The sequence below is a fragment of the Coturnix japonica genome, chromosome 4 (assembly GCF_001577835.2).
Source record: "Coturnix japonica isolate 7356 chromosome 4, Coturnix japonica 2.1, whole genome shotgun sequence".
Classification (NCBI taxonomy): domain Eukaryota; kingdom Metazoa; phylum Chordata; class Aves; order Galliformes; family Phasianidae; genus Coturnix; species Coturnix japonica.
The window spans coordinates 56,759,357-56,774,975 of NC_029519.1; the positions used below are offsets into that span (position 1 = coordinate 56,759,357).

Consider the following 15,619-nt stretch of genomic DNA (forward strand, 5'->3'; position numbering starts at 1 on the left):
CTTGAAAAATGTTTGATGGCAGCTAAATAAATTGATGCTTCTTGGCACAGGTTTGTGCCTGACCTTGCAGAGGGACAGTTCAAGTGGCTGCAGTAAGAGTGAAGGAAAGGGAGCGCTGCCATTCTGTATTAGGAGGTGTGTAGCTGTCTGCCAGGCCACACTGATATAGAGGGGAACTGCAAGGTGGGAAGCGGTGTTTGCCTTCCTACAGCTGCTTGAGTCTGGATTAGCTAAATAATTTAGTGGAAGAGCTTCGGATGTATAGAACCTGATGTATAGAATTTCAGCTGGGCAGATTTATCCAGGCACGTCACTTAAGCACTGCCACTGACTAGAACTGGCTCCTGACTGACATGAGACTGCCTGCCCTAGTTGATGTAGACAGGCCTGAGGCCATGCTTACAAGCAAACCCTGACTTCTTCAGAGTCTGTATCTGTGTGCTTGCTAGCCTGGGCTCTGGGAGACACAGAAGGGATTTGCCAAGTTGAATGCAAGCAAAAATTGTAGTTGACTAGGTTGTGGAAATGCCATGGGGTTGGAAGACTTTCACCCAAGCAAAGGATTTCAGGCTCCCCACAGCATTAGGTTAGTGTTGTTGTAATTTCCCTGAATGTTTGTGTGAAACTGTTTCCTGGGTTTGTACCTCAGAGCAGGAGTTGCGAAATAATTTAGGATTGCAACTTACAGCTAGCCAAGTTTCCATTTCCTCTCTTATATGTTATATAACATATGCATAGCTCCAGGTTTAATCCAGCAGTTTCCTTGTTTGCAGGCATGTTCTGAAATGCCATAGCATGTCATGAGGCAAATGTTAAAATTAAAGTGGCAAGATCAAGTTGTTGATTGGTCCGATCCCTTGCTCAAATAATGCATATGCTTTGCAGGAGGAGGGAAGATAACAGGAGAGTTATAGGGATTATTTTGAGGTGAGTTATCTGTATAGAGAGTAACATATAAGAAGTAAAGCTATGTACTCAGTTATGGACTGGTTCAGATGCTAGATTGAGATGTGGCAACTCCTGAAGGAAAAAAATCTGGACTCAGACCCATTGGTCACACACGACTGTAGCTAATGGGACCAGTCTTATATCAGGAAGAAAATATAAAGTCTCTGGAATAGAAGTCTGTGGTGTGTTTGGTTCTTCAGGCTATGCTAAAAACAGGTAGACCTTCAATTTTACTTCAGTGTGTATTGGAAAATATATTTGCAGAAGCTTGATCTAGTTGCTGATTATTTTTTCTTGTATTTCATTATTCTGGCAGGGGCTAGATGATCTTTTGAGGTCCCTTCCAGTCCCTGACATTCTGTGATTCAGTGATTGTTCCAGTTTTCAATTACAATTAGGTGTAAACCAGAGTTTTCAGAAAGGAGAAAAGCTACCAAATTGTTGCAACTAGGTGCTATTTCTCTTATACACGAGAAATGAAAATATCTGATTGCTGTTTCAGGCCTGACCCCTGTCAGGGCTGTACAAAACATATAGAACATAAAGCAATATGCTGTGTTACTTAACACTGTAAAATATAGCTATTAATGTGATTTAGTGGATTTGTTAACATAAAAATTTCTTCCTCTCCCCCCCCCCCCCAGTGTTTAACTTCATGGATTTTATTGGTTTAGTGGTTTGTTGTAGCAATGGTAATGAGAGGACAGTTGGACTAGGTGATCTTGTAGGTCCTTTCCAACCTTTTGATTCTACAATACTATGGTTATATTCTTATAATATTACAGCAATAAAGAAAATGGTGTCTTGTGTTTGGTAGATAATTGTGCAAAGTATTTATGTGACACATTTTTTAAAGAAGAGAACTAAGTCTTGAATGCAAATTATTATTGTTTGATTTCCCTCATTCTGTGAAATTGGGTTCCTGTTGTTTCTTTTTTGTTTGTTTGTTTGTTTTCCCTGTGAACAGGAGAAAACTAAAATGTTTAAGCTGGCATCAAGGATAAAGGTAGCTTAGGTAGAACAGAAGCTGATGTGCAGGGGTTGTTAATTCTGAGATTATAAATCCTAAATTGAGAAACTTGTACATTGCTGAAGGCTATTATTCATCTGCTGTTGGCTGACAAAATATGCTTGTTGGGAGGCTGGCTGTAAAATTCAAAGTACCATCAAACTCATTGGAGTTTGAGTTTGTTTTGTAACATCTACTCAGAGGTTAAATTTTAGGTAAATCTGGAGACCATCTCCCAGATTGGAGAAAAGCAAATGAAATCTGCCTGTACATAAAGAAAGTGCTCTTTACGAGTCACCAAACAGTGCTTAGTGATCAGATGCCTTAATTTGAAGGGGAACTGTGCTGAGCACATAGATTTCATTCTCGGTAGAATTAATGTTTTAAAATAAAGTGAAAAGCCACTTACCAAGGTGAATATGGTATTACAGCATAGAGTGCTTGACAGTTGGGTTGGATGAATGATGCAGAAGGGAGATTTCAGCCTTTGTTGCTGATGTTGTGGACCAGAAGTGACAGTCAGGTATGCAATTTAATCCCCCAGGGCTTGCCAGCTAGGCTTTCCTTATACAGCCAATAGAAAAGGGCTTGCCTGAAGCCCTCCTGGATGGCCCACTTAGGATTCTGCTCAGTCACCATCTTGAGGAGCCTGTTTCTCTACAAAGAGACTAAAGACAGTCTTCGTTGGATACCTCCCTTTTTTATATATACAAAACAATTATTTTTATGCAGCTGAAATCACTGCATGAGCACTTCACATAATTATGGCTGTAACATTACTGGAAAATGAATGCTTCAAGCTGTTCCACTTGGAACAAACAGTAACTGTGCTGGCTACCAGGAGCAGTCAGGAGAGCATGGAACTTAGATGGTTACACTGCTAAGACACACGAACACCCTTTTACACTCATAATGTGATCCACTGTCTACTTACATCCTCACTGAACCAGCTGGTGTCAATTCAGGGGGATTCTCATTTCCTGATAGGAGGCATCTGACAAGGTCGCTGTAAGTAATTCACCTGTATTGTTGAGATTTTTAGGAAGTGCTAAAGTGTGGCGAAGTTTGGCATGAAAGGATTATAGTGCTGTCCTAATTTACAGCAGGTTTTAGTCTAGGAAAGCAGAAGTACTGCTGAGGTTTTTAAATCCCTTTCCACCTGCTTACTCCATTTTGTCACAGGTGTTGTTACCTGGATTCAAAACTCAGATTGTGCTTCTGCAGTCTATTTTGTGTGCTGGTTTTCAGTGCTGGCTGTGCTTGATCACTAGCACTCAGGAATACTCAAGGTGGCTGTCCAGCTAGAAATAGGGCTGGAGGAGAGGGGTAGAGTAAACATATAGCCTGTAACTGTACTAGGAAAATCCTGTTTCCTAAATACAGCTGTGCCACCAGAAAGTGTGTATCTGGCCTTCTAGTAGTTAATGCAGAGACTTGGGGGAAACAAACAACAACAAACTGTTGCCTGTAATGTGTGTCCACTAAGAAGCTGTGATAGTGTATGAGATAGCTGGGCAATGCCTGCAAGCTTCATGCAGAACATGTCTGATTCCTTCCCATGAGTGTGCCTGGACTTGTGTAAGAGGCTAAGTCGAAAGTGAGGAGTAACATTGCCTTGCAAGCTGGACTCGCCAGATTGGTTCTTGGGTCAGCAACACTGTGGTGAGCCAGAAATCCTGCAGTTGTGCACAGGCTATCATTATTATTTGTAATGCTTCCCATCTCAAAACCATGCTCGTGGGTTTGTTGCAGTTTCCAATGGACAACATAGGTCCTCTGCTCTGGGGCGTTTATCGTCATTTCTTCAGGAAAAACTGCACCTTGGAGCCAACTTACAAACTATAAAGGTAGTGTGTAAAAGATCTCAACTTTTAACTTCAGTGATGGTGGGAAGACCTACTCTATATGCTGGGTGCTACTCTGAATGTCAGATCACTTGCCTGAGGCTTTCTATAGCCTAAGGTCTATAGTGGATGGTCATTTTTTCAAACCAAATCAAGTAACTGAGTAATTAAATCACCGACAGAACAACAGCATGGTGTAATTAGATTTCCTGTTATTACATGGAGCTTAAAACTTTGAGTTCTGCACTTAGAATTCAGAAGCCTTATCTTCTACAGAGAGACGTTAACTCAGAGCTGATTGCCAACAATCTCCTTAACCTACCAAGAACAGGTTATTAGTCAGTTTTCCCACGTTGTCTTTAAGTGTTCATTGTTCGTTAACTGGAGAATGTCCTCAGTTTCTGGGTTCTTCAATAGATTGCTAAATGAGCATTACCAGCTGTAGTAATGATGAGAATATTCAATGGAAGTGGGCCAATGGCCAAGGTCCTCACTGCTTTGGTCATCATGTCTCATTGCAAACATTAGCAGAAGGATGGGTGCCCAACCACCTTATTGCATACATGGTTGAAATAACCAACTGTTGTTGAGCTTTTTGGCTTTCAACTCCCTCAGGCAATTGGTTTGTTTGAGCCTTTGTTAAAAAAGAAAGGGCCACAGTGTTCTTGCACTGTTTGACTGCGTTGCAACAACACTGGTAGCTGATGCCCAGGCATTCTTCATTGATGTACAGATCAAATGACAGCTGGGAGTGGCTTTCTGGGTGACGTCCCACATACGGTGATGTCAGCAAAAGATTTAAAAAATTCAGGTGTGGCACAATCTGCCAATTAAACTGATTAGTGCTTTGGTGAAGTTTTGAGAATGGAGCTTTTACTCTTCAGCTTTGCTTACTGAAGTGTTTTATGGAGTACTAGTTTTGCCTAGTGCTAGGCTTTTACTTGATGCCTTTGCTGAAGTGAGCTGTAAATTGAGGTAGGACCATACCAAGGGGCATGTGCTAGCTCTCTTGCTATCTGAGAAATCAGTTTCTACCTCACAAATGATCCTGACTGCTTGGAAGCTGTGATACTGGAAGAAGTCCTGTGACTTGTGGGATCAGGATGGAGTGCTTTGCTGCATTGTTGGCAGAAGTCAAAGCTTGTCAGGAGTCGATGGAAGCTGGACAGAAGGAACTGAAGCATGACGTGGAAACATCTCAAAAAGAAATCAGAACAGTGCTGGCACTGCAGAGGAGTGAGCAGCAGGTGAAAGAAGAACTGAAAGCAGAAATGAAATCTAGTCACTTGGATATAAGAAATGTACTTGAAGAAATCCAGCGAGTAAGGGAAGAGATGGAAGCTCGGTTAAATACTCAGGCTGATCTGGTCTTACTGATCAAAGAAGTGAGCACCAACTTAATATGTGTAGATAAGGCTTTCCAAAAGATGGAAGAAAGACGGGGAGGTTTTACCAGCCTGCACATTCCTACAAAAGAAAATGTTGAACGTGGGTTTTTCTTTGAAAAATGCTTACACAAGACACACCTGAGTTTTCAAAAGCCTGTGGAAGCTGACAGCTTTGAAGAGGAACCTGAAAAGAAGGTGCTTAGTGGTAAGACAATGGTGACTGCAGAAGTGTGAGGAGAGAAGCAAGGTTGTTCTTATTTGAGCTTGTCAGATAGTTTGTTTTTGGCATTTGGAATGATTTTGATAAATTGCATCTCTGGCTAAAGAAAATAATTTCTAGAAAATGTGGACATTACTACACAGACCTTCCTGGTATATGATAAGCAAAGGGAGGCTTTGATTTGGCTCTGCAAACAAAGTGAGTGACAGACGCTTCACCTGGTAAGCCAGCAGCGCACGAGATAGAGAGGCTTGGGATACCAACAGTATCTGGCAAGTCCAGACGTAGCTGGCCGTTCAAGTACTGCTTCAAGTACTGTGCAGTCCTGAAGCACTTAGGTGTAATGCAAACTAATGTATGAACGGTTCTCTGTTTCTTGTTCATGATCTCCTCTAAACCAGAGAATCTGTATGGAAAATAATTCTCTTTTACAAAAAAAAGGAGAAAAGGAAAAAAAAGGGGGGGGAGGGTGAGGGGGGGGGAACAAATTTTCTCATCAAAGAACAAATCTGTGGCTGCTGTCAATGTAGTGACCTCACAGGGAGTGGGAAGATTTCTGGATTTACAAGGTCATGGGATATTCTTTTTGCCAGCAGAAAGAGATGTGAGTGATTCAGTAATCAGAAGGCTCAATCTTTGCAAAATTACTGCTGCTGTTTTGATGGGAAGAAGGAGGATAATACCCCACATTGTTTGCTCTGTATGGATACTGTGCTGCATGCAAAACTTGAGAATCTATGACTTAAAATAATCAAAAATTGAGCATCTCAAGTAGATTTGATACAGTGTTTTCTTGTCTACGGGAGAAGAGTCCAGAACCTAGCTAGAGGGAGGAAAAACATTTCGCATTCCAAGTCTGATTTGTCTAAAGGTGGCAATCAAAAATGGCAAAGCGAGGAGGACTTGAGCTGGTAACTGATACTGTCTTTAATTTAGAGTCTGTCATTGATATGTTATATCAGTGATTAGACTCTTGGTGCTTTGTTTTAATGAGAATATGGCTTTTGTTTTGACATCATTGCATGCCTTTATATAAATCTGGAAACAGTCTGTCATTGCCCAGAGGTACATGGGCCATAAATAAGCATTGGAGCGCTGCTGGTGTTAATCTGTAGAGACAGTTCATGCTATGGAGGTTTTGTGCTAGCTAAGAAATACTTTTCAACATTTGAAGTGGTCGTGCATAGCACACGTCTGATAAAATTGCCAACAGGAATGTCAGGGAATTTTTGTGTATGCTTTTTGTTCAGCTTTTTTTAGTATAGTATCCAGAGTTGGCTTGGGTGGATGTTGCAATAAACATCTCTGAACCTCCTTGGTGTTCTGGGCACTGCAGTAAAACCAGTGACTGGCAAGCTGGTGAAGGCTGGCTGAACTGTGGGAAGAGCAGCTGTCTGATTGCTGTGTTGCTTGTGGTTAGCTGTTGTATCAGCGTATTTAAATAAAAACAACTTCATTAGGTAACTGTATCTGATATAACTACTTTCCTGAGTACATCTTGTCTGCAGTCCTTTGTGGAAGTTTAAAGTGGCTTTGTCAGGGTCGTAACAAATTGATGTTAGTCATTTCATACATTTAATTAAGTAATGACATGAGTACCTGTATTAGTGAGTTTACCAAGCACCTTTAAATCAGGAATAGTGTTTGAATTATCTTTGTTGTAAGGGGAGCATTCAGAGGGGGAGGTGGAATAAATTGAGAGTAGGAGTACATGAGCTACTTAGGTAGGGAAGGGCTGAACATACATGTTTATTCTCTAGTCTCTGCCTTGTTGGTTTGCTGTTGTTTTTTTTTTTTCCCTCTCCCCTTAATTAATGTCTCTACCGACTAATTTACTTTTTCTTTAACAACCTTCAGAAGCTGACAGGTATTTGCTACTAATATAATATTTGACATGAGATTGCTGGGAATCTAACAAGAAGGCTATCAAAATTGCACCCTCTTTTCATGTAAAGAGATGTATTTCAAAAGGCATTGTGCCTGTACTGTGAGAAAATAACTAGTCAGGATCATTGAAAGGATGGTAAAAATAAGCTACCTAGAACAGGAAAATGAATTTGATTTGCTTGGCTCTACTGATCAGAATTTGTCTTTTGATTTGGGTTATATTGACACCTTTTAACTGCTCTGCTGTTAATCTGCAATGCATGTTTCTAATTGAAAATTTACTCTGCAACAGTCAGCATCTCCAAAGCTCCAAGAATGCAAGAGTATCTGAACACTATAAAAACAATGTGCTGACTTTTCTCTAACTAAAAGGGAAGGCAGAACCTCTTGCCTAGAGTGGATTTATTTGAAAATGTGAAGGCCCTTCACACCCTGCTCAGCAAGAGACGTGCGGATGGCATAAATATATTGAACAGGAAACATTATTTCACGTGTATTAAAAATGAGTGAAGTCTGTGCAAGACTGATGTTTTAATGCAATAGACGATGTGTTGGTTAGATTAACAATAAAGCTTTGGCTCTCCATTAATGTCTTCGAGCCTTTTACTGCTGGGAGTATTCAAGTGTCACTTGACAACCTTCATACCAGATGTTTGAGCTTCAAAAGGGTTCATTAGCAACTACTTCTAGTCCATTAATTTGTCTCTCTCTCTCTCCCCACACATTCCTATTCTTATTTCCTCTAAATCTCACCTCTCAGGTTTTGTTACTTTATCTTGTTAAGTTGAAACTGTATAAAGCAATCTGCGTAGATGTCTTCATTAAAATGCCACGGGATACTTGTGTGTTGCATCAACCTTTTATTGCAAAAGTTTTTGCTTGTTCCATGCATGATCAAAAGGGGAAGTGCTGTGCTAACTTTTCAGTCCAAAGGCAGGGAGAAACCTGTAACATCTGCGGTGTTTATGAATTGAGCACTGGATTATGTAATGTGGTTTCTTTCCTCTGACACTATGTGATTGTGTACTGTGAAGAGATTGAGGTTGCACTGTTACTAAGAGTATTAAATGAGCTGTGCAATTCTTGGTCTATAAGGAGTGGCAGGGCATACTTGAAATGTATTTCACATTGTAGAGCGTTTTCAAGTACCATCTTTGTGAATAAAACTGCTGACACTAAGAAGATGTTGAAAGATCTTTGGTTAACGGAGCTCAAACCTGAGCTGTAGAGTGGAGTTTTTGCAGTGAACATTTTGAAAGGAAGGAAAACATAAGTGAAAGTAGAGAAAAAGTGTTTTAGTATTCACTGCTACATTAGAGTGTAGAGAAGATGTGTTTTAGTATTCAGTGCTACATTAGAGTGTAGAAAACTTGAAATTCGCATTGCAAACAGAAGAGACCATTAAGAGAGCAGTAAGTCACTGTACAGGTAGGATGACAGAAATCTTGTGTTTTATGAAAATATTTATTCAAAGCACTGTGTGAGCAGTATGCTGAAAGGTAAACCACAGATTATGTGAAGGTAAGAGTGAAGAGCAAAATGTCGTATGTGAGGTTATGGTGCTAGAACCTAAGCTGGCAGATGGTATCATCAGCTCTGCAGTGCTATTGAAATAACTGTTTCTCCTGGTTAATGTTTCAGGCAGTGTTTTCTTTTGTACTGATCTTTAAGCTTTAATGAGACATGAAGTGTATATTAATTAATTGCTGTTGTTTTTGTTGTTTCAGTTGACAAGGGCAAGCAGCGGAGTCCTAAAAGCTCATGCATACAGACCCAAACCTCCACGGATGTGCATTCAACTGGCACAAAAATAGCTGAGTTGGCACAGTACAAAACAAAATGTGAGAACCAAAGTGGAATCATCCTGCAGCTCAAGAAATTCTTGTCAAGCAGTAACCAGAAGTTTGAAGCATTGACAGTTGTGATCCAGCACCTCCAGTCTGAGGTAAAAACATAGAACCAGTATGTACTAGTTTTAGTATGTTCGACTGTTCTCAATGGTGGTTTTTGAATATATTAGTGCAGTGATAAATAATGTCTGTTTCCACTCCAGTTGCTGCATTCTTGTATCTTCCTCCTCCTATAATTCTTATTAATTTTTTTCTTTTACACATTTGTTACATTGCAACTGCAGTTAACTGTCAGCTGTAGGCCTCTACTTAATGGTGCTATTATAACAGAATGCCCTGGTGTTAGTGTGGTTTTTAATAAATATTAATATATATTTATAGTCTAGAAATAGTTTTAAGTTGCATATTAAATAGAATGAAAGCTATTTTTTCTCTACTTCCTATCTGTCTTTCCACAGAAAACTTGCTCCTGGCTTCAGTTGGATAGAAGGAGGTAAAAAAAGACAGTTTTACTGACTCTTTGTAGTCTCGCATATTTTTGTGAGAAGACATTCTTAAAAGTTTATAGTCCTTCATGGCTGAGCACCTCTCCAAGTGTACAATTCTAGTTCTGCCCCTGTAGGGAAGACTACTGAAACAGAAAATCTTCATGATTTTGCTTTATCTGACATTGGATTCCAGGGTAGATAAAGTGGATACATTTTTGAGCAATTGAGAATGTAGTACAGGGTGTTAATGGATGTATTTATTGAATCTATTTATTGATTGCTAATAATCTATTTATTGGTGTTGTCTTAAAGTTATTTACTTTAATTTGGAAACAACACCACCACTGGAAGTACACCTGGAACTTAGAGTGGGATTAATCTGATGTGTTTTAATGCTTGTTTGTCCTATCTGATGTATGGACTCACTTTGTATGTTTGATAAAATACAAGAAAATGTTGGTCTGCTTTGAAATGTTTTGAGAGTAGAGAAATCTGGAGCTTAGGAAATTACAGCATTTATGGATTTATGCTGCAGTGGTTGATGTAGACTTTATTAGCAGTTTATTTTGCGTATGTAGCTAATGTTCCCAGATTGATACCAGGTGTATGTTAACAGATTCCATTTGCAGTGATTTCACAGTTCACTATGCAAAAACAACACCAAGTTGTTTTAGGATGCTGCTAGAAACATAACATTCTTTTTTAATGGAATAATATCTGCTCACTCTCAACAACTAAAAATATTGCTTTACGGTTAAGTTCAAGTCTGGTCAATTCAGTTAAGAGCAAATGGGGTTTTGTGTGTGTGTGTGTTTGGTTTTTTTTGTTTGTTTTCCTTATTAAACTCTGAATTGGAACACCTTTCTCTTATATAAGATTTTTAGAGCAATTTGATTCAGGAATTTTGGATGCCCATCATCTAATCTGAAATTGTGACATTTTTCCTGCTAAACTTCTACTCAGTCTTTTAATTAATTGATAATAAGCAATTTAATTTTTGCTAACTTTGTAAAATTAAAAGTCTTGGCAAAGGCTCTTCTCTCAAATATTTTGTGTTTGCAGCATCTTAAATGTCAGGAATACTTTGTGTATCTTTATCGAATATGTAAGAAATCTTAATATATACTTTCAAGCTTTTTTTACAGTGTGTTTACCATTTAAGCATTATTTCCTTGCAAATAATGGGAATGATTATTTTTAAAAGTGTCTAAGACAGAAAAGTGAGAAGAGCTATATGAGAGAAAGTAATAATTTTGCTGCTTCTTTCTTTTCAGTATTGTCTGGTGGGTGGAAAGAGAAATTCCATTTATTTTTAATGATATAAAATGAGTAGTCATGAAAAGCTGCACATAAGCAATTGAAAACTGGGCTTAAAATGGCATATTTATTTGCTTTTAGTTATTTCACTTCTTGATGTTCTCTCCCATGATAACATGGTTCCACTCTTACTGTACTTACTGTAGGATTCAGAAGGACTGTTATGGTTGATAGAATTGATACCTTGAAATCTGCTAATTAGCTGCAGAAGCATTCTGTACAATTTCTGTATTTTAGTGAAAAATGTGAAGGGTAACAAGTTTTTTGTTTGTTTCTCATTCCTTTCTGATGGAATGTGGGTTTTCCTTTAGCTAACCTAAGCACAAGTGGCCACGCATTTCTTTTTTGCAAGTAGGTCTTGGAGACCTTTTTTGATGTAGTTTGTGAATGTGCTCAATTAGTTGAGGGAGCAACTTTCAGTTAAGTATAGCTCAAGCTGAAAGTCCCTGCCTTAACTGCCACAGAACCAGCAGAAAGTATCTTCAGCTCTTACAAAAGTAGCTTGCAGGTTTTCTAGTTGAAAAAAGTAATAAATAAATATATATATATACGCTTAGCTGAGCAACAAGATTGTGCTTCCATTCCTCCTCCTTGAGCAAGTATGAAGTAACACAGAGCAGCCTGAGCTGATAAAATACCATGCTGTCATCAGGAGGTCCCACTCTTGGCTGCTTGTCTGCCCCTGCTGAAGGCTGATTCAGCTTGCAGCTACCAGAAAGCTACCCCAGCCAAAGAGAGAGCATTTCTTTGCCAAATTAGTGACATGGACCCTTCTTCCTGGTTGGAGGCAGGGGCTGAGGGCAGTCTGTGCTGTCAGATAGTGAAAAGAGCTGGGCTGTGCTGCTGCATTGCTTCAAAGCTTTATGTTTTAGCCAGAGTTTCTTGACAGAACTTACCTTAGCCTCTTGTATTCCCCATGGAAGTAAGAATTGACAAAGCTGAAGTTAGTAGTGGAGATGATTCAACTGCTGCTATTTTTCCTTTTTCCCTCCAAGAGCTCCTGATGCATTTCTGCACAAAAGTTTAAAGTTGCTTTTATGCGCTCATTTGCAATGGGATAGCCAGGGACAAAATTAGAATGTGCTGGCAATCACTTATGTCAGAAGTGCAGCCAGCCCTCTGGAGTGAAGTTGCAAGGCTGCTGTCTAAGGGTTAAATGAGACTGTGTGAGGTTGCTGTGCTGTTTCCAGCTGAGCAGGAATCTGCCACAAAACTCTGTGTGAGTTCAAACGTGTTTGCTACAAGCATTATCGTGGAGCTGTCAATATTAACAGCTGGCTCTGATAATACCTTACCACTTGAGCTGTCAGTGTTTATCCAGATGATTTGTGTGCCTTTACCAAGACTGTACTGAATTTGAGTATTTGTCTTCGAGATGAGCCAGTACACAATAGTTATTATGTGAAACCCAATTTCTGTTGAGCAGGAGATCCTGTTGCAATGAATTTTCACTAGATTAAAACCCTGATGGCAGACTAAACACAGTATAGCAAGGTGTCTGGCAAGAACATCAAACTGCACCAAGTTTTGTTAGATAATTGTGTGTACACTGTGTTAAAAGCATGTTTCAAAAGCAAGCTAGTCTGTCTAGATGGCTATTCCCCTCCTAAACCTCTGGTAGTTCCTGCAACTCCATCAACTCTTCCTTTTTTTAATGTTCAAACAGGAAAGGAAAAGTGACAGTACAGTGGAAATAGTGAATATAAGATAGTGCAAAGGAAAGCAGTCTTCCATTAAACTTTAATTACATCATCTCTGAATTATGCAGCACAACGTTTGAATCTTAGAAACACTGAAAGTACAGTTTAAGACATTTAGTAAAAGAGGCTGTGGCTCAGGTTATGGAATCTGCACTCAGGCTGCACAGCTTGGTGCCCACCAGGGAGAGCCAGCTCAGGAACCCCATCAGGAAGTTGAGGGGAGGGAGAGTACACAAAACAGAAGCAATCAAACAACAATGAAACTATTCTGTGTCTGGCTTTGTAGGCCAGTGTCCATACCCAAAGTTTTATGGGCTGTTCCCATGTTAACTCTAGGAAGGAATGAGAAATCATCAGTGTGTGAGGCAGGAGTGTGGGCCTGAGAAGCCCTCAGCACTATGGGCTCAGATTAAGCCACTATTGCTTTGGGACTGTTGGGTTGGGTTTGTTTGTTTTGTTTTACTGTGTTTTTTATTTGTCGCTTTCTTTTTGTTAACTCAGTACTGAATTGGTCTTAAAATCTGGTTTTGTCTCTTCTAAAGCTGTTGAGGGAAGACTTGCCCCTCAAGTGAAGAGGAAATGTGTTGCCTAAACTGTTTGGTTGATTTTGAAAGTGTGAATTGACTTTTTATCCCCATGTTTGAATGCATACATCTTAATTGCCACTTAGAGAAGTATTCAAGTTTAAAAAAAAGTTTTATTAATACACAGGCCTGTTTTTCTAGTGTAAGAAAATAAATCTTTTTCAAGTGCTTCAAGAGCACTTCCCAGTAGATTCAGTAATAGAAGTAGGCATTAGAACTGTGCCTGTGGTGCAGAAATGAACAGAAACCAAACTTTACTGCTGTCCTTCTCTTGGCATGCTTGTGAGAAGACTGGAGTTTACAATTCAAATTTACTTTGGAATGACCATGGTGACTTCTTTAAGCAGTTTTTGTCACAGGAGCAATGTAATTTGTGGGGCTAAGGAGCGTGGACAGTAATATGGGGGTACCATTAATTGTGGATATGATACAGGAAGCAACATTAGTAATGAGCTAGAAATTGTGTGGCTGAGATGGTCTTTAGTATTTCTAGGTGGAAATAAAAGTCCACCATTATTCCATGAGCTACTATAGCTGGCATTTCCTGATGCATAGATGACTGTAAGAGTCAAGGTGATAGTTTCCTTGGGAATCTCCTGGCGCTTGAGGAGTTTTTTCTGTGCACAGAGAAACATGCATCAGAATAATTTCTCCTGGCCTTTATGAAAGTGTAACAGAAAATGTTCATTAGGTGAGAATATGCATATCCTTGCGGAATTGAAGTATAAATTACATCACTAAAACCAAAACCCTTAGTGGTAAACAGAAGAGTTTTGGAACAATCACATTTTTGGTGTATAAATATGAAATATGTTGGCTGAGCCATTAAGCACAAGCTGCCTGCCTGTGAGCTTTAAATTTATAATTTTGACCTTCCAGAACCTAACATCAAACTTGTCTGGTTTTCATTAGGATGCTCATTCAAAATGCACTTCTGCTTTTCAGGTCTGGGTTTTGAAAATATGGATGCCTCTTTCTTCAAAAGAGAGAATGGGGATATATTGAGATAATTTGTGTTTCTTCACATTAAAAAGTATAAAGCATCTTCCCCGTAAGAGAAAACCTGGGCTCTGGAACCTTTGATCTTCTGTTAGGAAGCAAAGAGGTTTCATGTAATTCTCAAGTTGTCTGTAATGTGGAGCTGCCAACCAATAGCAACCTTTCAGCAACAGAATATTTATGGCAACTTTGAAATTTGGTGAGCTCTTAACTGTCCAGCTTCTTGAAGGACGCTTCAGTCCAGGTGTGGTTGAGTGTTCAGAAAGAACTGGGAGTCCTTTCCTCTTGCTACTCTTAACAAAAGGTGTGTTGGGAAAACAAGTCTTTGAGTCCAAAGCAGGCTTGATGTCTCAGGCACCCAGCTTTGCCTTCCATGAGGAAGCCTGTTCCCATCCCTACCTTGTTATTTCTCCTAATTTTTATTTATGTATTTATTTAAGACGACGCAAAGTTAATTACACAGTAGCAATCTAGGTGTATCCCTTAAAATTGGAAATGAAAGGAGGGGCTAGTGAAAGAAATTAAAGTAACATCTTTGTGCTTTTCTATACTACCTTTGCAGATGAAATTCTAAACATCTTGAAAGGACTTAAAGCAGATACTGTAATGTTTCACTCAAACATACAATTTCAAATCTTAACATTCTAAATAAACATAAACATGATTAAAATTTCATAGATGTTAGAATTTATGCCAAAGCTGCGTGGTATCTGTTTGAAACATTGTCTATTACTTGAATCAGATGAATTGAGACAAGCTTCAGAAAATGCTGAAGAATGGAATGAGCAATTACTCAAATACGGTGAATTTACTTGCTTATGAGATCAGAATTTTCGCAGGGAAGAGAAGTCATTCTGTATGACGTGTTCTAACTGATATCACAGTTCAGAAATCTTTCAGAGTAAGAAAATGGGCTATAAAGATCAATAGTGGATATTACTGTATCTAGACCTAACTTTGGAAGACAGTGTTCCCATATGGTGCTAAGAACCCATCTAAAGTTTGTAAAAGCCTGAAGAGCTCACAACTGTAATACCCATGTTAAATATGAGGTGACTCATAGGAATCCTGTTTGGCTGGTTCTGTTATTTAGTGTTTCACATACTAAACATCAGGGAATGAATACTTCGTTCTCCGTAGAAGTATCTAGCAAATGAGAGAAGTCAAATATTGTAAGTTACAGTAAGTCTCTCTTAGCTGCTCAAGGAAGCATAATCTGAGGCTTAATTTAATTCTCTTTGAAGCAGTAAGTCAAGGACAGGTGATAATTTATTGCTTGTTTTGTCTTATTAAAAGGCAACATGCCTAACAATATCAAGTAGTTTGAGAGTAGTAATTTCATGCTAGATTTACTGATTTGAGATGATTAATGTCATTTTCAGTAA

The 15,619-nt window shown here is 39.0% G+C and overlaps 1 protein-coding gene across 7 annotated transcripts in view; it reads left to right on the top strand.

Annotated features, from left to right (window-relative positions):
• MTUS1 (microtubule associated scaffold protein 1) overlaps positions 1-15,619 on the top strand; it is a 109,027-nt gene that overhangs the window by 73,057 nt on the left and 20,351 nt on the right. For 6 of the 7 annotated variants that reach the window (XM_015862199.1, XM_015862198.2, XM_015862201.1 and 3 more), the window contains one exon: positions 9,024-9,241. In XM_015862199.1, coding sequence (XP_015717685.1) covers positions 9,024-9,241 — 218 coding nt within the window. Of the gene's footprint in view, positions 1-4,860; positions 5,395-9,023; positions 9,242-15,619 lie in introns of those variants that run through there. The other variant, XM_015862202.2, reaches the window with a different exon arrangement.